This window comes from Cannabis sativa, chromosome 1 (assembly GCF_029168945.1).
Source record: "Cannabis sativa cultivar Pink pepper isolate KNU-18-1 chromosome 1, ASM2916894v1, whole genome shotgun sequence".
Lineage (NCBI taxonomy): Eukaryota > Viridiplantae > Streptophyta > Magnoliopsida > Rosales > Cannabaceae > Cannabis > Cannabis sativa.
The window spans coordinates 44,097,802-44,117,265 of record NC_083601.1 but is presented as its reverse complement, the minus strand read 5'-3'; the positions used below and the strand labels follow the sequence as shown (position 1 = coordinate 44,117,265).

Below are 19,464 nucleotides of genomic sequence, written 5' to 3'. Positions count from 1 at the left end.
GCCCACCGTTCATCATGAGTATTTTGAGCTGGAATTGCCGGGGGCTTGGGAACCCGCGGGCTTTTCAATTCTTAACGGATCTTATTATCCAAAAGCGTCCCAATTTTGTTTTTCTTTGTGAAACTTTGTGTCGACAACATGTTATTGAAAGGCTGAAAGTGGCTGTGGGTTTCGAAGGAATGTTATCAGTTGACGTGAGAGGCCACAGTGGTGGAATTGCTTTGTTATGGAGATTCAATGATGAGGTAAAATTAATAGGTACTGCTGTCAATTATATTGATATTGAAGTCACTTTGGCAAGAGAGGAACCGTGGAGACTTACAGGATTATATGGCGAACCCAATCGAAGTCAGCGACATAAAACATGGAATCAAATTCGAACCTTACATGCTGCATCGACTTTACCGTGGTGCATTATTGGGGACTTGAATAATGTCTTGTCTAATGCTGATAAAAAAGGTGGTAACTGCTATCCTCAATGGCTTATTCGTGGTTTCCAGCAGGTGGTGAATGATTGTAATCTTCATGATTTAGCTCTTACGGGGTATCCTTTTACTTGGGAACGAGGCCGCGGTACAAGGGAATGGATTGAAATCCGTCTTGACAGAGCGTTAGTAAATCAAGCTTGGATTCAGAGGTTTGCCTCTGCTAATCTTATTAATATTGAAGTGTCTATGTCTGATCACTGCCCTATTCTTCTTCAACTTTACTGTCAGTTTTTTTCGAGCAACAATTCTTGTTTCAAGTTCGAAAATGCCTGGCTCCGTGAGCCCCTTTGTCGTCAAGTAGTTGTTGATTGCTGGGAGTTGAGTATGGGGCGGCCAATACATGAGAAAATTAAAGCTTGTGGGGAGAAATTACTGGTGTGGGGCCGCGATTACACTGGAAACTTCAAGGATCGGATTGCAAAGTGTAAGAAAAAGATTCAATTGCTTAAGAGTAGCCGTGACCAAGAATCAATTGAGCAGTACAAAATTGCTAAGGCGAACCTTGATGAGATTTACAATCAAAGAGAAGTTTTTTGGCGTCAACGTTCGAAACAGCTTTGGTTGCGAGAGGGTGATCAAAACAGTAAGTATTTCCATGCTAAGGCCACCTCTAGAAAGAAAAATAACACCATTCGTTCATTGAAAAATAACTTTGGTGTTTGGGTAGATTGGGAAGGCGGCTTAGATACTGTTATTGTGGATTATTTCAAGGAGCTTTTTGAGGCCTCAAGTGCTGATTTCGAACAAGTTACTAATGGCATTTCTCCTATTGTCACTAGTATACAAAATGCTGAGTTACTTCAAATCATCACTCCCGAGGAAGTAAAGAAGGCCTTATTTCAAATGCATCCCGATAAGTCGCCGGGGCCGGATGGAATGACCCCGGGCTTCTACCAGAAATATTGGGATATTGTTGGTAGCGATGTCATTTGTCAGGTAAACGATTTTTTCAACTCTTGTAGTCTCCCTGATGGTATGAATCAAACTAACATAGTGCTCATTCCTAAAAAGAAAAATGTGAGTACTATGGGTGATCTTCGGCCTATATCTCTTTGCAATGTGTTATACAAAATCATCTCTAAAGTGCTTGCCAACCGATTGAAAGTGGTGCTCCCTAGTGTCATATCTGAAAATCAATCTGCGTTCATCCCTGGGCGCCTTATTTCTGATAATATCATGGTTGCTTTTGAGGTGATGCACTATTTGAAAAGAAAGAATAAAGGTAAAATTGGCTTTATGGCTCTGAAATTGGACCTCAGCAAGGCCTATGATCGTATTGAATGGGGTTTCCTCAAGGCTATGATGCTTCGTATGGGTTTCCATCCTCGTTGGGTGGAGATTATGCTAGCTACGGTCATGAATGTTGAGTACAATGTGGTGCATGGAGGTAAATCGATGGGTCCGATCAAGCCAAGCAGAGGCATTCGCCAGGGCGATCCTTTATCTCCCTACTTATTTTTACTTTGTGCTGAGGGGTTATCATCTCTTTTACATCAGTTTGAAAGGAATGGCGATCTGAGGGGCTGTAAGGTGGCAAATGGGGCGCCTACTATTTCCCACATGTTGTTTGCTGACGATAGTTATGTCTATTGTCGGGCCACTGAACAGGAAGCTGATAATGTTATTCGCCTATTGTATATGTTTGAGAGAGCTTCTGGCCAAAAGGTGAATTTCGACAAGTCCTCTGTCTTTTTTAGTGCAAATGTTCCAAGTGATTTGCGTGTAAGACTTTGTCATAGATTGGGAATGAGGGCTGCTACTGAGGACAGTCTGTACCTGGGTCTTCCGTGCATTATTGGGCGGAAAAAGAAGGCAATCCTTGGTTTTTTGAAAGGAAAAATGGAGAAAAGAATCTTGAGTTGGGAAGGCAAATTCCTTTCTAAAGCTGGTAGAGAAATATTGCTTAAAACTGTGGCTCAAGCTCTTCCGAGTTATGCAATGTCAGTTTTCCTTTTACCTCTTGATACTTGTAGCGAACTTGAAAAGCTAATGGCAAAATATTGGTGGGGTAATTCTAAGAAGTCAAGAGGGATAAGCTGGATGAGCTGGCAACGGCTGTGCAAGCATAAAAGCTCCGGTGGCATTGGATTTCGCAATCTACATGACTATAATCTGTCACTTTTGGGGAAGCAGGCTTGGCGACTTCTTCTTAATGAGAACTCGCTTGTTAGTCGGGTTTATAAAAGTCGGTACTATCCAAATGGGACGTTTCTCTCAGCAAAGATTGGCAATAACCCCAGCTTTATATGGAGAAGTATTCATGAGACTCAAGGCTTAATTTCTGCTGGCGCACGGTTGAGAATTGGAAGTGGACATTCTGCCTCTGTTCTTCAATCTCCTTGGCTCCCTGATATCACCAATCCATACATCATTAGTTCCCATCCTTCACTTGAGGGGGCTACTGTTAACCAACTGATGATTTGTGAAGAGATCAAATGGGATGTGGATGTGGTAAATGACTTGTTTGAGGACAGAGATAAAGATCTCATTCTAAGCATTCCATTAAGTACAACCCGAATAGAAGACCAATGGTATTGGATTCATGAGAATAATGGTTGTTATTCGGTCAAGTCTAGCTACAAATGGATTCAAGAAAATAAAGGGCAGTGGTCTACTGCTATGGAATCAAGCTTCTGGCGGGTGTTTTGGAAAACTAAAGTCCCTCCGAAGGTGTTGCACTTTGCTTGGAAAGCTGTTTGTGGTTGTCTCCCTACACGGGTTCAACTCCAAACAAAACATGTCCCTGTCCAGCTGCAATGTGTTTTCTGCAACAGAGAAGAGGAATCGATTATGCATGTTCTGGTGCATTGCCAGTTCGCTCGGTCGTGCTGGTCTCGTTCTGCTGTTTCTCTCGGACAAGTTGCAGCTGCAACTTTTGGTGATTGGCTCCAGGAGGTGTTGAGCCGTGGTCATGTAGGCTTGTTTGAGGAAGCGCTCATGACTTCTTGGTCCATTTGGAAAGCGCGAAACGACCTGCTATGGAATAAAAAGGCTCAAGTTGCTGCTGATGTTGTTTTTTCTGCAAGAACAGTCCTTAACCATTGGAATTATGCTCGCTCAAACCGTTTTGAGCCGCTGCCTGCTTTAGTTACTACACTTTGCACCAGCGAGCATTGGATTGCACCAGAGATGAATTGGGTTAAGGTAAATGTGGATGGGGCAACATTTGCATCTACACAGTCCTATGGCGTTGGTGGTATAGCCCGTGGGAGTGATGGCAGGCTTATTGAAGCTTTTTGTCTTCACAAGGCTGGCTGTGTGCAACCTTCCTTAGTGGAAGCAATTGGTGTGAAAGAGGCGTTGAGCTGGATAAAGGAAAAAGGATGGCAACGTATAATACTAGAGACAGATTCACTAGTGGTGGTTCAAGCCCTTGAAAGCAATGTCGAAATGCAATCTGTTTTTGGTTCTGTGATTATTGACTGTATTAATCTTCTTAATTCTTTGGTCAATGTTTATGTCCGTTTTGTTAAGCGATCTGCTAACAATACCGCCCATTGTCTGGCTCGCGGTGCTTGTTATTGGTCAGATTGTATTTTTGTTAGTAGCAATGTTCCTAGTGCTATTAACACTGCTGTAAGTGCCGATTTGGCATTCCAATTTTAATGAAGTTTTCTACTTTCATTCAAAAAAAAAAAAAAGTCATTAAATTGCCATTTCTTTAATTTTTTCAGTACCCATTTACGGGTATTACCCATTAAGAAGTGTTCCATACATATATATATTTTACGTATAGCAATATAAAATCTAATGACTCATCCAACCTAAATAAAAATACTAATTAGTTCGATTAGATGTTTAATGTATTAAATTTTTGGACACTATATCTAACATCTGATCCATTAATTTAATTGGATATTTAAAAATAACATTCAATTCGATCTGATCACAATAAAATATTTAATATTTAACGGTCACTTATAATTGAATCCATCGGTCGTTAGATTGAATAATTTATTAAGACTCCTTATGCCAATGAGAACAAGATAGCATTAGAGTGGTCATTTATTGGTGCATTAATAAATAATAATTATTGGATACTATTTGCCACGTGAAGCAACGTCAACTTGCACGCCAAAAGTCGCCTTCAATTCCTTTGATAGTTTTTTTTTTTACTAAAATAAAAAAAAATGATTTTTTTCTTTTTTTTCTTTCCAAAATTTATAAAAATAAAATACTCTAGTATTTTCTTTTACTTCTTTTGGATATATTAAAAATTTAAATTAAAAAATGCATATAATACTCATTTACCAAAATTAAGTTTTATTGTTTTATCCATTTTTTATGTTTTATTTAGTTTTAAGCATAATTTTAATCTCTAATTAATATTAATTAAATGTTTAATTAATATTTCAAAACTTTTATTTTCAAGTTATAGAAGTAGTATTTTATTCATGAAAAATTTAAATAATATACATTTGAAAAAAATTATAAAAATATATCAACATAGAAAAAAATTTATTTTCACGTTTTAAAGTTTTTTATATATAAAAATATATCTTTAGTAAAAACAATAAGCTGTTTTTTAGTTGTTTTATAGTTTAGTTATAATTGTATTATAATTATCATAAGGTTGTTTTTCTAATTATTATATAATTTATTTATAGTTGTTGTGAGTTTGAATTCTTATTATTTTTTAGTTGTTTTCTTACTTTTGTTGAACAAAATGTATTTTTATCTTTTAAAACTTTACAAAAGTTTTTTTATAAATAAAAATATTTAGATTGTAAAATTGTAAATAAAACATAAAAAAAAGTATTTTTAATTATAACGAAAAATTTAAATGTTAATTACAATATTTCACATCATTATTAAAGTATTTATTTTGTCAATTCAAAATATGTTAAAATTTGTTCTCAAATAAATAAATAAATAAGTTCAAATTTAGAAAGACCTATAATAATCCAATAACAAAAACAAAATAGAAAGTGTTATTTCTTTAAATATATATTATTACTAGTATTACATATTTAAGAAATGTAAATTGTTACGTAGTGGTTGTTTTTAATCACTATCTATCATTTATAGGTATTTTTAATATTTTTGGTACATAAATAATAAATTATGTTTTCTTTTATTTTTTTTATTTTGACAATGTATAATATAATTATAAGGGATATTTTACAAATTTTGAGTACATTGGGATTGGATGTCTAAATTAACATTCAAACCACTAATTATATGCACATTTTTTTTATATATATTTATACAGTAATAAATTATTTGAATCATAATTTTAACATTTTATATTATTGTAAATTTCCTTAAAAATTTGTAAAAAGTCCCGTATAATTACGTTGTGTAATTAAAAAAAAATAGTTACAACTTATTCATTTGTACTGAAAAATTAAAACAATAAAATGATTAAAAACCGTCATTACTATACTTTTTTTTTGAAAATGCCGTCATTACTATACTTAGAAAAGAATATTTATGGATGCCATGAGCCACTCCAAATATTTTTAAAATTTTTGTTTTGTTATGTTATGTTATGTAATTTTTTTAAAAATTTTATTTAATACTCCTCAAATTTTGTTTATATTTTTGGAGCCCTCATAATTATTATCTCTCTCTGTCTTAGAAATACTTTATACATTAGGAAATAAAATGCTAAATAAATACTTTTCAAAACTTAATGTGTATGCTACAATATATATGTTTGTTTTATCACGATTAAAAAACGCTTAATGTCTCCCGAAATAGCTTTTTCTTACTACCATTCAGGTGAAATGTCTCCCAAAATGGCAAAAGCTATGGGTGTAATGGAAATCTTGAGCTGGATTAAAAAGAAATCTTAGAAGGAGGTCGTGGTTGAAACCGACAGTCTTAGTCGTACAATCATTACGAAACTATCTCTCTATGATATCTTATTTTGGGAGTATTATTTCAAATTATAAGATATTAATAGCAGAATTGTGTTGTGATGTTTCTGTCATTTTTATTAGATAGTCTATAACTAGTGTTGCTTATTTATTGTCTCGAGCATTATATTTTGTCGCTAATCGTGTTATTAGAAGTAATGATATTTCTTTGATTTTTTTTTTCATATAATCTCGAATGATTGCCTTTAATAAAAGTCGATTTATTTTCAAAAAAGAAAAAAAAACGCTTACAATTAATTCCCGCATTTTAGTAAATGAAAAAAATCTCACACTTGTTGCTAGATGATTGCCAAAGTAATGCCTAAATCTTTAAGTAAGTTCCTTGTGTGATGTGGTCCTTTTTTTTATTGTTGGCATTGTTATTTATATTGGGTTAAGTTGCCAACTTCAATTTATTTTCTTAGTTTCCAATGGCTGAAAGCTAAAAAAAAAAGAAAATCTCAAACAACCACTAATGTTCATTGTAGAAGCGCTAACGAATTAAAGAACACAAAAAGAACAGAGAAGATAAAATCTTTTAATATTTTTAGATTTAGATGTTAATATGTGACCACAGTAATTTAGTTCCATTCTACTCCAATAGTCCAAGTGCATATCCAATATTCAAGAGAGTAAAAGTCAACGAAGTACAAGTCAAGCTCCTCCACCGTCATTAAAAAGTAGAAACTTTTTTTTTTCTTAAATAATAATAATGTCAATAACTATTTGCATCCTATGCCAATCCGTGGATTAATCTACGCTGTCAAATTTAACGACTAACCGTTGGCCGTTGGTGAAAAGCTCCAAGCAGAGCCGTCCGATCACGCCAAAATACGATCCCAATCAAAAATTAGCAATATTAATTTTTTATTTATTTTTAGGGGAAAAGGAAAACAAAATCCTCCTGTATCTGAATCTTTATCATCTTCTCTGTAACTCCGACTCTAAATTGGGTTTGATAGAAGACGAGAGAACAGAACCAAAGAAGCGCTGAAACCCTAGCCAAGAGAGAAAGGGGTAACAATCAATTGCAATCTGTGGCTCTAATCTAAGGGCCTTGCCGGCGACGAAGGAGTTCGAAACAGAGCGTTTTTTTTTTTTTTTTTGAAGTGAATATTCAAAGAAGAAGATGAAGGGTTTATTCAAGTCGAAGCCTCGTACGCCCGTCGACATCGTTCGCCAGACCCGCGATCTTCTTATGTACTGCGAACGCAGCCCGGATACCCGCGAGAGCAAGCGGGAAGAAAAGGTCACCGATGATTCTACTCTCTAAACTTTCTCGTACAGTTTCTTGTTTAATCGCAATACAGAACTTTTCTAAAAATGATTTGGAACGGTAGTCTAGCAATTAGTGTGGATTTTTCTCAAAATTTTAATCTACTAGTAATGGGCACAGGCTTTAGTTATGTTGATTTTAGTAGACTAGCTATGAGGTGGATTTATTTTGGGGTTCTTCAATATTGTAGAGCTAGAGGGTTCGTGGTCCAATTTTGATGTATATGTATAATCGTATTGTTCAGTGATATTGTTGATTTGCTTTAATTGTTCCACTCCATTCGATTTTGTGAATCTTAGAATTTGATTTGTTACATCAAAGTTCATAATGAATCAATCATAGTTTCTTTATTTGCTGATTTTAAATCTCTTCAATTGATTTTTGATGTTGCATTTGGAGCAGATGGCAGACTTGTTTAAAAATATAAGGGAGATGAAGTCAATACTTTACGGCAATAGTGAATCTGAACCAGTCTCCGAATCTTGTGCACAATTGACTCAGGAGTTTTTCAGAGATAATACTCTGAGACTTCTTATTAGGTGTCTTCCAAAATTGAACTTGGAGGTAAGCTTGTATAGCTGTTTTTGGATAAATTTGGATTGTCTTTACTACGTCATTTCTAAATGTTACTATTCCTGTGGAAGACTGTATGTAAACTATAGCAATTCAAATGTATCGGATTCAAAAGAGAAATTCAACTTGATGGTTTACAAAGCTTATTGCAAGTTTTGGTCATCATAGCTATGTTGACACCATTGCCCTGTTACAGGCCCGAAAGGATGCCACACAAGTAGTTGCAAATTTGCAAAGGCAGCAAGTTCAATCAAAATTGATTGCCTCTGACTATTTGGAAGCGAACATAGATTTAATGGATATTCTGATATCTGGGTAAGTTTCTGAGTAATTGAGTGTGTTGGATTCTTTTGTAACAATTTAACATATACATACCAAAGGCTACACAATGCTTTTTTCTTAACATTCTTTCTGAAATTAACTCTTTCTCCTTTACATTTTTTCTTTGCTCTTATTTTTTTTCCTGACCTAGAATGAGATGAGATCTTGTTTTAATGATGGAAGTGACCATTTAACTCCAAATTAATTACCCCCTGGACATTACTTTTTGTCATTATATGCTAAGAAATTTTGTTTGAAATTAAGATTGGAGCATTAAGTGATAGTGCCAATAGTGTAAAGGTTTGTCAGTGTATTGAGCTTGCTTGTATTTTTAGCTTTAAACTAATAATACTTTTCATTATATACTACAATTGTCTTGTCTTTTGGGTAACGAATATTTATGGGCGATCACTTTAAACTGAGTTGCTACGACTTATATTCAATATGGCATCTGCATACATTGATGAGTACGGTTCTTTCATAGTGTTGTCACTTTCTATGTAGGTATGAAAACACAGATATGGCTTTACACTATGGTGCAATGTTGAGGGAGTGCATACGTCACCAAAGTGTTGCAAGGTAAACAAAAGAAGCTGCTAATTTTAATAATAATGCTACTTTATGATAAATTAGTTTGAAATAACTTTATGAATTGCAAGCATTTTTCTTTTTTACAAAATTGTACTAATTATTATTGGTCTTTTTAATTATAGTTTCCACTGATTGCTTGATGGCATAATTTCTCAACTTTTAATGAACTTTTTTGGTTTATGCAGATATGTCTTGGAGTCTGCTCACATGAAGAAATTCTTTGATTACATACAGCTTCCTAATTTTGATATTGCTGCAGATGCTGCTGCAACATTTAAGGTTGAGTTAACCTAATAACTTTATTAGTAATTATCTTTTGCTTAAATGTTGGGATAGTATGGCATGCCAATGTTTTCTTTTTTCCCTCTTCCTGCTGTAGACTGTAGTGCTGGTGTTTCATGTAAGGTTATGTGGTGATTTTTAAGGATCGTAATCCTTAATGCTCTAGTTTAAGTAATACAAAAATTTTTCTAGAAAAATGAATAACAATGAATAGATTGTGGTATGCTTATAACATACTTCTGTTTCTTGTTTTGGTACAAACTTTTCCTGTCAACTTTGTTTGATTCATGATCTTGCAGCTTAATTTCTATGAATTTTGCAGGAACTCATGACGAGGCATAAATCAACTGTAGCGGAATTTCTCACCAAAAATTATGACTGGGTAATCGATGTTTTCTCTTGTTTTTTTTTAAGATTGTATCCATATAGAATGTGTCAGTATCTACACATGGATTCTCAGTACATGAAACACAGGTGCCAATGAGCATGTATGATGCATGTCATAGTGAACATACTTAAAAGTAGAACATTCAGTAAAACTCTTTGAAGGTGTAATGTTATTAATAATTTAATATTAGAATATCTATTACGATACTTAGTATGGGGCATCTGCATCTCTCCTCTACATTTTTGATTGACCAAATTTTTACTTTCTTCAACTTTCCCTCTGGGTTCAGTTCTTTGCAGACTACAATTCCAAGCTACTTGAATCTTCCAATTACATCACCAGAAGACAAGCTGTCAAGGTATAACATTATTACTTTAAGTGTTATTATGTTCTTGAAACACTTTAGTGGTTTAAGTTCTTGAAACGGGTTATCTTTTATCAGTCCTCTTAATGGTGATTGTTTTCGTGTCTAATGATATGACTCCTAATTGCAGCTGTTAGGAGATATCCTTCTTGATCGTTCAAACTCTGCTGTAATGACTCGATACGTGAGCTCAAGGGATAACTTGAGGATTCTTATGAATCTCCTCAGAGTATGATCTAATTTTAAAGATTTCTTGATACTCTTTGTCATTGCATTCCTTTTCCTCTCTTAACATATATGTGCACCTACACATGATATTTTCTCAAAGCATCATGATGCCATTTCAGACTTTTCCTTGGACCATGCATCCTCCAGGCACAAACACATTTTGCGAATTGACATGAAAAGAAAGAGTTATCACAGCTTAAAGCATCCATATCTAGCTACTCTTTCTTTTTATGTTAATTAAGTTAATATTGCATTGTTTATTCCATCTCATTTATTTGTTTATTTAGTTTTGGTTGTTTCATTCCTTTGATCTCTAAAAATACTTGAATAGACCTCTCACCGTGTAACTGTGTTGCATGCCCAAGCTCTAGAAATGTTTCTTTCCAATTGGCGCCCTGTATAATTGTCATGATGAAATATTTGATAGCTACACAAGAAAAGTGTGGGTATAATTATCTAAAAAAAGATGATTTTTTTTCCCTTTGCAGGAGTCTAGCAAGAGCATTCAGATAGAAGCATTTCACGTTTTCAAGGTAGGAAATCTTATTTTGGTGAACTCAGTGCAATATATATTTAAAGATTTATGGGCTTCTCCAGTTCTTCTTTTAATAAGACGGTTCTATTTTACAGCTCTTTGCAGCTAATCAGCAGAAACCGGCTGACATCGTGAGCATACTAATTGCAAATAAAAGCAAGCTTCTACGGCTCTTTGCTGATTTCAAAACCGACAAAGGTATCATTATTTAATGCATATGTCTACAATGTAAATTGATATAGAAACACTAGTATTTGTATCCAACAATCTATAAGGAGCTGGCTTAGCACTGTGTTCACGGTCTTCCCATGGTTTATGTATTTGCAGAGGACGAGCAGTTTGAGACAGACAAAGCTCTAGTGGTGAAAGAAATCGAGTCTCTTCCCGGAAACTAAAACAGCCTCATGTTTCGGTGTATCTTTTTCTGTAAAAGCGTTGATATCTGCTCGATTCAATTGTGAATTTCATAGTTTTTATACAGTTCATGTTCATGTGACACTACCACTACTTGAAAATCCCTCATCTTTATTTACTCATCTTCCTCCTATTTAGCTAAATCTCTGTTAAGTTAAAACACTCGTGTAAAACGTAGATAAATAAATTGACAATGAATTTATTAAAGAACCTAATACTTGAGCTTCATACCTTGTATCAAAAAACGTTCCTGCCTGTTTTTTAAATTGTTGGCTATATCAAGTTAAGGAATTTTTTTGTGCGAACTTATCTTTGTTGATTCGCAGAACTTTTGTTGCTATTCAATGTTTATTATGCCTCTCAACAAGTTCAACACTTGTGTCCTAGTCCTGAAAATTTTGAGGAACTATGATAAGTGAATATGTTTCTGAATAGAATTCCTCTGTTTCACACGAAGCAGGTCAAGAAAACAGGACATATTCTTGCTGTGGTGGGATAGGGGCATATTTCTTGTTCTGTGCTTGTATAATAAATTCGTGTGGGAGTGGGACTGGTTAGTCAAGTTATTGATTACTTGACTAAGGAGTGAGCATGATTGGAGCCTAAAGTAGAGCATAAACTTTGGCATATTCTTTTATGGATCTCTTTCCACTGCGACCTGCTGTTTAATAATGTTGGTGCACTAGAGATTCCATTTCACTTTTTCATAATGTTATGTTACCATATTTGTTTTCTAGTTGCTAAACGAAGCTTCATCGATGGTGACAGAAAATGGATTGGTTGGCAAAGAGTCACAGACATCTGAATTTTATTAACTACTTTTGTTCTTTTTCCTTTTTTATCATTATAAAAATATGGCTAAAAGTTGTGGCTTTGTGGCTATTCATAAAGCTCTAAAATGCTATTAGTTGAGTACATTTTTATATTATTAATTTATTTTCAATCTTGCTGATAAAACCTAATCTTTTTTTTTTTGGACAAAAAGCCTAATCAATTAAAATGTGTAACATGACTAGAATATTCTCTAATAGATTTTTATTTTTTTTTTGATAATTATTCTCTAATAGAATTTGTTTCCAAACTTTAACCCTTCACTCCTCAGGCATATCAAGAATATTTTATATTCAGTTCCGAAATCCTCCTCACAAGTCACAACACCTTAAATTTTAATACATAAAATATTAAATGTGGAAAATAATAATATTAGTCAAAGAACTTATAGGCTTTGATTATTTATTTTTTTTTTGAAAATGGATTAATTTTAATTAAATACTTTAATCATTTTTTTTCTAACCAATCAGTAGATTCGGTAGCTAAATAAATTTGAGTATAAAATAATGAGGGGAGGCAAGAGGAGCTTGCTTTCATGTGGTACGTGAAAACTGAAAAGTGTGGAAGCTCACAAAACTGAAACACAAACCCAAATTTTTATCAAAACCTCTCTCATTCTAACAGAAATGGCTGATAATGGTACAAACCCTTCACTTTCTTCACTCTCTCTTTCTCTTTTCTTGATTAAATAATTGATAGATTGATGTGCTTTGACTTTAATCTGCGGATTATCGATGACTTTTCCATTGTGTGATCTTAGGCTCGCTTGATGAGTTCCTCGCTTCAGCTGTTGATGCAGCCAAGAAAGCCGGCGAGGTCTGTCTCTAACACCAACTTCGTTATTGCGATGCTTGGAGTTCGTAACGAATTCGCTTAATTTTTAATTAATTGCAGATAATTCGTAAAGGATTCTATCTAACTAAACATGTGGAGCATAAGGGCCAGGTATAGAATCTCTCGCTTCTACATTTTCTTAATGGGTATAGCAGTGCCAGCTGCAAAATTTTGATTATTATGTGAATCAATGATGTATCAATTGGGTATCGTTCACAGTTAAGGCCACTGAAAAAGGTGGATTTCAATAGGGATCTAAGAGATTTTTGGAAAAAGTTATTTTATGGAGGAACGTGATGCTGTTTCTGTTTAAAGTGATCACTGGAAGTCTGTTAGTTAAGTTGGAGTAATAGATGGTATAATAAGAGTACAGAGTGATATTGATATAACGCTGAAAGTATTCTTTGAGAATGGGGAGTGTGTTTTTTTCCTTTTTTTATAAGAAGCTTCCTTCTTGAGGACAATAAACTGTAACAATTGTTATCAAGGTGCCCTTAGGATTCAAACCACAGACCATGCTGGAGAAAACTGCAGCCAAAAAATATGTCTTTTTTCTCTTGAAATTGAACTATTAATGCTTTCTGGCTTGTGCTATGCTCTTTAAAATTGATTTGTTACGGCAACAAATGAATAGTTGACTGGGTTAGTGAAGAGGCAAAATATACAGTAAAATCGGGTGAGTTATTAAATGAGAATAATTAATTGAATTTTTTCTTATGTAGTTCAAATCCTTAAGATGGAGACCTACATGTGACTGTAATATGGAATGCCAGTAAGCTGAAACAAATTGTCAATGTATGACATGTAGTTATGCAGCTAAATTGCCACTGAACAGCTTAGAATGCCAAGTTCTAGTTGATCTTCTTGTGATTGAAATGCCATGAGAAACTTTAACAAAATAGGATATTGGCTAAGAACCTTTTTTGTTGCAACATGAAAAACATGCCTTGGATTATGGGGCTGTTTAAGGTTTTTTTAAGTAAAGACGAGTTATTGAGGGAAAATACAAGTAGAAGGAAAACTGACAATATTTGGTTTCGAGAATGGTTGGTTTTTATGACTTTCGTAATCTAATTTTCAGTTTATCTAAAATAATAAAACAAATTAGAGCTGGAAAACTATTAAAATGTGAAAGAAGCAAGGGATGCCTCTAGACTCTCTACTAATTGAATCTTATATGTTTCCCTTTTGGCTGTGGAATGCAGGTGGACTTGGTCACAGAAACTGACAAGGCATGTGAAGATCTCATTTTCAATCATCTTAAGCAACTCCACCCCACACATAAGGTTTACTCTTTCTCAACCAAATTGAAAACTTGTGCCCTGATTATAGCAATTTATGTTGTTTGAGTAATTCTTTGTTTGTTTTGGTTTTTTTTTCCAAAACAAATTTTAATTGGTACATCTTTTCAGTTCATTGGGGAGGAAACTACTGCTGCATGCGGTGTTACAGAGCTGACTGATGAGCCTACATGGATAGTTGATCCCCTTGATGGAACCACAAATTTTGTTCACGGGTACCTATTACTAGTTACTGTTGTATGTGATGCTTATTACTGTCCAAGTCCATAAATATGCTAATTTATTACCGCATTATTAATCTATATAGGTTTCCCTTTGTTTGTGTCTCCATTGGTCTCACAATTGGAAAGGTTCCCACAGTTGGTGTTGTTTACAATCCAATCATTGATGAGGTGAGTACCGTCAACTCATATACTATCAGCAAGCCACAAGTTCAATTTCATTTAGGTCTAGATTTATATATAGTAGATATGTATGCATCATTCAGTTGTTGATAGATGCCTATGCCTGGATAGGCTCCAAGGTTAGGTTTCTAATTGTTTTCAATTACAATTTGACTGCATAGTATAATTGGGAATTTTTAATACTGTAGCTTTTCACTGGTGTTCTTGGAAAAGGTGCTTTTCTGAATGGAAATCCTATTAAAGGTGATTTTCTTTTATTTGTACATATTAAAATTTGTTTTTCTCCTATGATTATTAAACAAGCTGCATGATCATGTTCTTAAATTTGGCAGTGTCTTCTCAGTCCGAACTTATGACATCTCTCCTTGCAACTGAGGTATGTACACATTTGATTATTCTGGTTAATAAATTATGATGGAATTTATGTTAGTCGTTTTCCCCTTCCAGCTCAATTAGAAGTTTAGAATACAACAAAATAATCAGATCTTTTGTCTTACTGAATGCAGGTTGGAACTAAACGTGATGAGGTGACTGTAGATGCTACCACAAACAGAATCAATAGCTTACTTTTCAAGGTAAAATCAATTTGCCATTAATTGAGGTCAATAGGAAGAAATGAAGAAGTGAATAGTTAATAACTTAATATTAGTATCTATTTTGATCAGGTGAGATCTCTTCGGATGAGTGGCTCCTGTGCATTGAACCTCTGTGGAATTGCTTGTGGAAGACTTGATCTATTTTATGAACTCGGCTTTGGGGGTCCTTGGTATGATCTTATACTTATTTAAGCAAAATATAATATATTGTTACAGGGACTTAACATTGTTTCTAAACCCCACCATTTTAAATATTATTTGTATAAATTAAATTAATTAAAAGTGAAATTATTTGCTTCTTTTGCTCAGGGATGTGGCAGGAGGTGCAGTTATTGTGAAAGAAGCCGGAGGGCTTATATATGATCCGTAAGTGAAAAAACTTCTATTTAATCATTTAATTTCCACACTGAATTTTATTTATTTTCTTTCAAATATTCAATTATGCAATTAATATTGCTCAAAAAAATAAAAAATCAGCATCAGAACAGGTTTAACTATAATGTCAACTTAATCTTCAAACTTATGACATTCACGGTTGTTAAGTTTGACACGGAAGCTATATGTATATATGTTTACATTGGTTAGCATGCATTAAATTTTGTGTGAAAAGTTTAACCTGAAGTTAAGAAATTATGGTGGTTATTTTGTATCAGATCTGGTAAGGACTTTGACATCACATCTCAACGAGTAGCTGCTTCAAACCCCCTGCTTAAGGATGCATTCATTGAAGTCTTAAAGGCTTAAAGCAACCCAATTGAGACACCTTTTTATTAGATGAAAGCTGCATATTTCTCCTCTATTTGAAATTTATCTCTTGTAGCAGTGAGCAGTTATGTCATTTGGTTGTAAGAACAGATAATATTTGTATGTAATTTTTCAAATATCTTATCTGTCTGCCAAATTATTTTAGAACACATTCAAAACAGTACATCATTGGTAATAAATATTGCATTGCAGTTGCAGTTTCAGCATCTATAGCCAGCTTTACTCGATATAACTGAACAATTTTCAGTTCCAGTACGTTATATCAGTTTATTCTTTACGTTAACCCTTTACCTAAAAATCAACTATTTTCGTTTTAGACAAAATTGCCAAGTAATATTGCTTTTCTGACTAGATTTTTACTAATAGCTTTAGCAATAACCAATGTAGTAAGTCAAATTACCCAAGTGTCTTCTAACAAATTGAACAAATTTAAACAAAAGAATCCATGGAAGCTTTATCTATAAGTGGAGAACACACTAAATAGAAGAAAGAGTAGACAATAAAGATGAAAAGTATATATTAAAGCAAGTATAAATATATAGTGACATATATGTACCCTCTGAAATAACAAGACAAATGTGGATAAAAAATACTCTCTCAAAAGCACATAATGAAAGTCCTAAAAAACTACTCTACCAAAACAATAACCTTCAAAACTGAACCCCCAGTTCAGACCTCCCTCAAGTACATAAATCATTCACTAAATATACAAAAGGGTGTAAAAAATAAAATAAAAATTGCAATTTAAAAAATATATATATTATATATTTATATAAGAAAAAGATGAGAGAAGAGAGGAAGATTTAGAAAGCAGCAAAGGACCCATATCCTCCTCCATTAAGGCAACTAAACCCAACTAACTACTCTCTATACATGTGAACCGTAGCCATTAGCCCCATTTCCATTAGCACCATAAGGGACCTTGTTCTCTGTTTTCTTCTTCTTCAGTACGTAAAACCATGTATAAGCTTCCAAGCTTACGGCAACAGCGCCCAAACCAATGATAATCCCTGTGTAAGCTCTCTTCCACACTTCTTCAGGCTGCAAGATATCGAAACCTTCGTAAATGTTAATGATGCTGAGGATGATGACTGCGTACCCAATGGTGTGGTGATAGATATTCCAGTAGAGTCTGTACTTGTGGTCCTTCTTGGGCCTCAAGAGCAAAGCGAAAACCTGCATTAGAAACCCAATTAACATTATCATTTGGTTAACACAAAAGTGCCCATAAAGTGTTTGAAGAAATGTTTAAAAGAAAAATTTTAAGTACCTGAAGGGTTCCCAGGCAGAAAAGGGCGATTCCAATGTTCCTGTGAGGGTTTTGTGTGATGCCAACTGAGTCACTTCCGAGTTTCAGACCAGTTCCCCAACCGGCGACTCCGACTATGTATGCAGAGGTTTGGCAAGTGACGTGGAGGTAAAACCATGCTGGGTCTGCTGATTTGAATACCTTCAAGTACCTTGCTATTACAGCTCCCATGGGCATCAATATACCCCAACTCACAGCGTTCAGTACTCCGTGGGTCTGGAATTCATTAAATATTTTATTAATATCACAACTTAACAACAACAACATTATTTAAATACATATTTGTTTTCATTACTTGGACTTGGACAATGATATTGACTCAATAAATAAAAAAATTATAAAAACAGGAACAATTTAAAGAAAAAAACAGAGACACTAATCAAACTATGAATAGATTCTCAATGATTAATTTCTAACAATTTTGTTTTACAGAAAACTAATTTAGTAATATTATTATCATGAAATCAATCTAAAGATCAAGAAAGAACCAAAAAACAAAAACAGAGCAAAACAACATATAACAGAACAAAATTCAGAATAGAAACCAAAAACTAAGAAAAAGAGAAGTAATTTTTAACTTACGTTTCTTTTCCTGAGTGTAGAGCTGCCCCCTCCGGATTGAGACTGACCGGAAAGAAGATTCAAAGAGGATTTTGACCTAGTATTATCTCCTGATGTTTGATGTGGTCCAATTGTGGTACCTGAAAGAGGACCCGATTGCCAAACCTGGGTGATGGTACTCGTTGTTGTTGGAAGAGTCCAAGTTGCAAAGATAATCATTTCGTTGTTCTGGTAAGTAGCTGATAAATCCGTAACTGGGTAAGTGAGATTCCCCTCAGCCAACGATGTCTGATAAGTTTGGCCGATTGGAGATGTGTACACTCTCGGGCCACCACTCGATCGTGGGTAAGCCACAAGAGATTGAGCCCCGGGCATGGCTGATGCCAAGTTGTTGCTGGGGTTGATAGCCCATGCCACCCACGTGGAACTTGTTACCCCGGTATGACGGTAAGCCATGTTGAGTTTCCCTGTTGTTGAGTCAAACGTCCAATGGAGGAACGAGTTCAGAACGGCAAGGTCATTGCACTCCTGGAACTGTTGGTTTCTTGCGAAGTTGTAGCTCTTACATGTTTGAGCAGAGGATGATAAAAACAGAGTCGAAAAAACAGAGAGAAGAACTACTAGACTTGTGAGTTTCCCGGCCATGGTGGTCGGTTTTAGTCCCTAAAGAAAATGGCTAGGGACTTAAAAATTGTTGATCTGAGATGGGTTTGTGTCAAAATGAATCAAAAACCAAACCTTTAATCCAAGTCTGGCCAGGGAATTGTGTTGTTGTTGTAATATATCTCCACAAAGGCCTTGCGAGAGAATGAACTCTAGGTTGATGATGAGGGGGAGAAGAAGAAGATGGGTTATTATAGGAGTTGGTGGTGGGGTTGGGTTGTTGAGAAGTCCGGTTTGGGAAGGTTCCAATATTTTACAAGGTAGTTCCTTTTTTATTTGGGAATTATTATTCATTGTTTTATTTTTGAAAAATAAAATAAAATAAAACGAGTCATGGGTGATGGAGGAGTTGGGAGAACTACTTTTGGATTTTCACACATTGCTTTTGCAAAAATATGTAACACCACCGAACTACTTCATTTGTTCAACGTTTCAACTACAAAAGTACGAAATATGAGGGCATGTAAGTGACTTTGATGTGTTATTAAGGAACCAGGAACATAGTCTCTCCTATTTACATGACACATGTCTTTTATATTTGTATTTTAATTTTGTTCTCATTTTTTTATTATTTTACTTATATTTTGGTGTGTGATTTTGTCTTTGGTTTCAATCAATAGTGTGATGAAGAAATCCATCAATATCAAATAATCTAGAAGAAACATCTAACATCTTTCTTCTTTACTTTTTCTCAAGGATCTCTTATCTTATGCCTTACACAATTTGAAAATTATGTAATTTGCCTATTGTGAGTTTTACTTATGTGTTTAGCATTTACTTTATTATCAATAATAATAATAATAACAATAGCCCATTCAAGTAGGTCGCTAGCTGTGACTTTGAGGACCCAAATTATGTCATTGCATGAAATTTCAACAA

The 19,464-nt window shown here is 34.4% G+C and overlaps 3 protein-coding genes across 3 annotated transcripts; 2 read left to right on the top strand and 1 right to left on the bottom strand.

Moving 5' to 3' along the window:
• The first annotated feature begins 7,038 nt into the window (after positions 1-7,038).
• LOC115707335 (putative MO25-like protein At5g47540) lies at positions 7,039-11,626 on the top strand. Its single transcript, XM_030635262.2, has 11 exons — positions 7,039-7,598; positions 8,028-8,189; positions 8,395-8,513; positions 9,024-9,098; positions 9,296-9,389; positions 9,715-9,774; positions 10,070-10,138; positions 10,275-10,373; positions 10,861-10,905; positions 11,003-11,105; positions 11,235-11,626. Exons 1-11 carry the CDS (start codon positions 7,479-7,481, stop codon positions 11,300-11,302), a joined length of 1,014 nt encoding a protein of 337 aa, XP_030491122.1. The 5' UTR covers positions 7,039-7,478; the 3' UTR covers positions 11,303-11,626.
• A 793-nt stretch (positions 11,627-12,419) lies between these two features.
• LOC115707333 (inositol-phosphate phosphatase) lies at positions 12,420-16,264 on the top strand. Its single transcript, XM_030635261.2, has 12 exons — positions 12,420-12,791; positions 12,913-12,968; positions 13,047-13,097; positions 14,192-14,272; positions 14,399-14,502; positions 14,595-14,679; positions 14,880-14,934; positions 15,024-15,067; positions 15,198-15,266; positions 15,357-15,457; positions 15,597-15,653; positions 15,941-16,264. The coding sequence occupies exons 1-12, from the start codon at positions 12,779-12,781 to the stop codon at positions 16,029-16,031; spliced, it is 807 nt and encodes a 268-aa protein (XP_030491121.1). The 5' UTR covers positions 12,420-12,778; the 3' UTR covers positions 16,032-16,264.
• Positions 16,265-16,545: 281 nt separating this feature from the next.
• On the bottom strand, positions 16,546-19,105 carry LOC115707332 (cytochrome b561 and DOMON domain-containing protein At5g47530). Its single transcript, XM_030635260.2, has 3 exons — positions 17,944-19,105; positions 17,323-17,577; positions 16,546-17,228 (listed from the first exon to the last, which is right to left on the bottom strand). The coding sequence occupies exons 1-3, from the start codon at positions 18,565-18,567 to the stop codon at positions 16,920-16,922; spliced, it is 1,188 nt and encodes a 395-aa protein (XP_030491120.2). The 5' UTR covers positions 18,568-19,105; the 3' UTR covers positions 16,546-16,919.
• Positions 19,106-19,464: the final 359 nt, after the last annotated feature.

Excerpts from the sequence above, each read along its gene's own strand:
- LOC115707332 (XM_030635260.2), bottom strand. The coding sequence starts at position 18,567 with ATGGCCGGGAAACTCACAAGTCTAGTAGTTCTTCTCTCTGTTTTTTCG. Across the intron at positions 17,578-17,943 it reads CTACACTCAGGAAAAGAAAC|ACCCACGGAGTACTGAACGC; the intron begins GTAAGTTAAAAA and ends AATGAATTCCAG. Across the intron at positions 17,229-17,322 it reads TCTGCCTGGGAACCCTTCAG|GTTTTCGCTTTGCTCTTGAG; the intron begins GTACTTAAAATT and ends TTTCTAATGCAG.
- LOC115707333 (XM_030635261.2), top strand. Across the intron at positions 14,680-14,879 it reads ACAATCCAATCATTGATGAG|CTTTTCACTGGTGTTCTTGG; the intron begins GTGAGTACCGTC and ends TTAATACTGTAG. Across the intron at positions 15,458-15,596 it reads CTCGGCTTTGGGGGTCCTTG|GGATGTGGCAGGAGGTGCAG; the intron begins GTATGATCTTAT and ends TCTTTTGCTCAG.
- LOC115707335 (XM_030635262.2), top strand. The coding sequence starts at position 7,479 with ATGAAGGGTTTATTCAAGTCGAAGCCTCGTACGCCCGTCGACATCGTT. Across the intron at positions 8,514-9,023 it reads ATGGATATTCTGATATCTGG|GTATGAAAACACAGATATGG; the intron begins GTAAGTTTCTGA and ends CTTTCTATGTAG. Across the intron at positions 9,775-10,069 it reads TCACCAAAAATTATGACTGG|TTCTTTGCAGACTACAATTC; the intron begins GTAATCGATGTT and ends CTCTGGGTTCAG.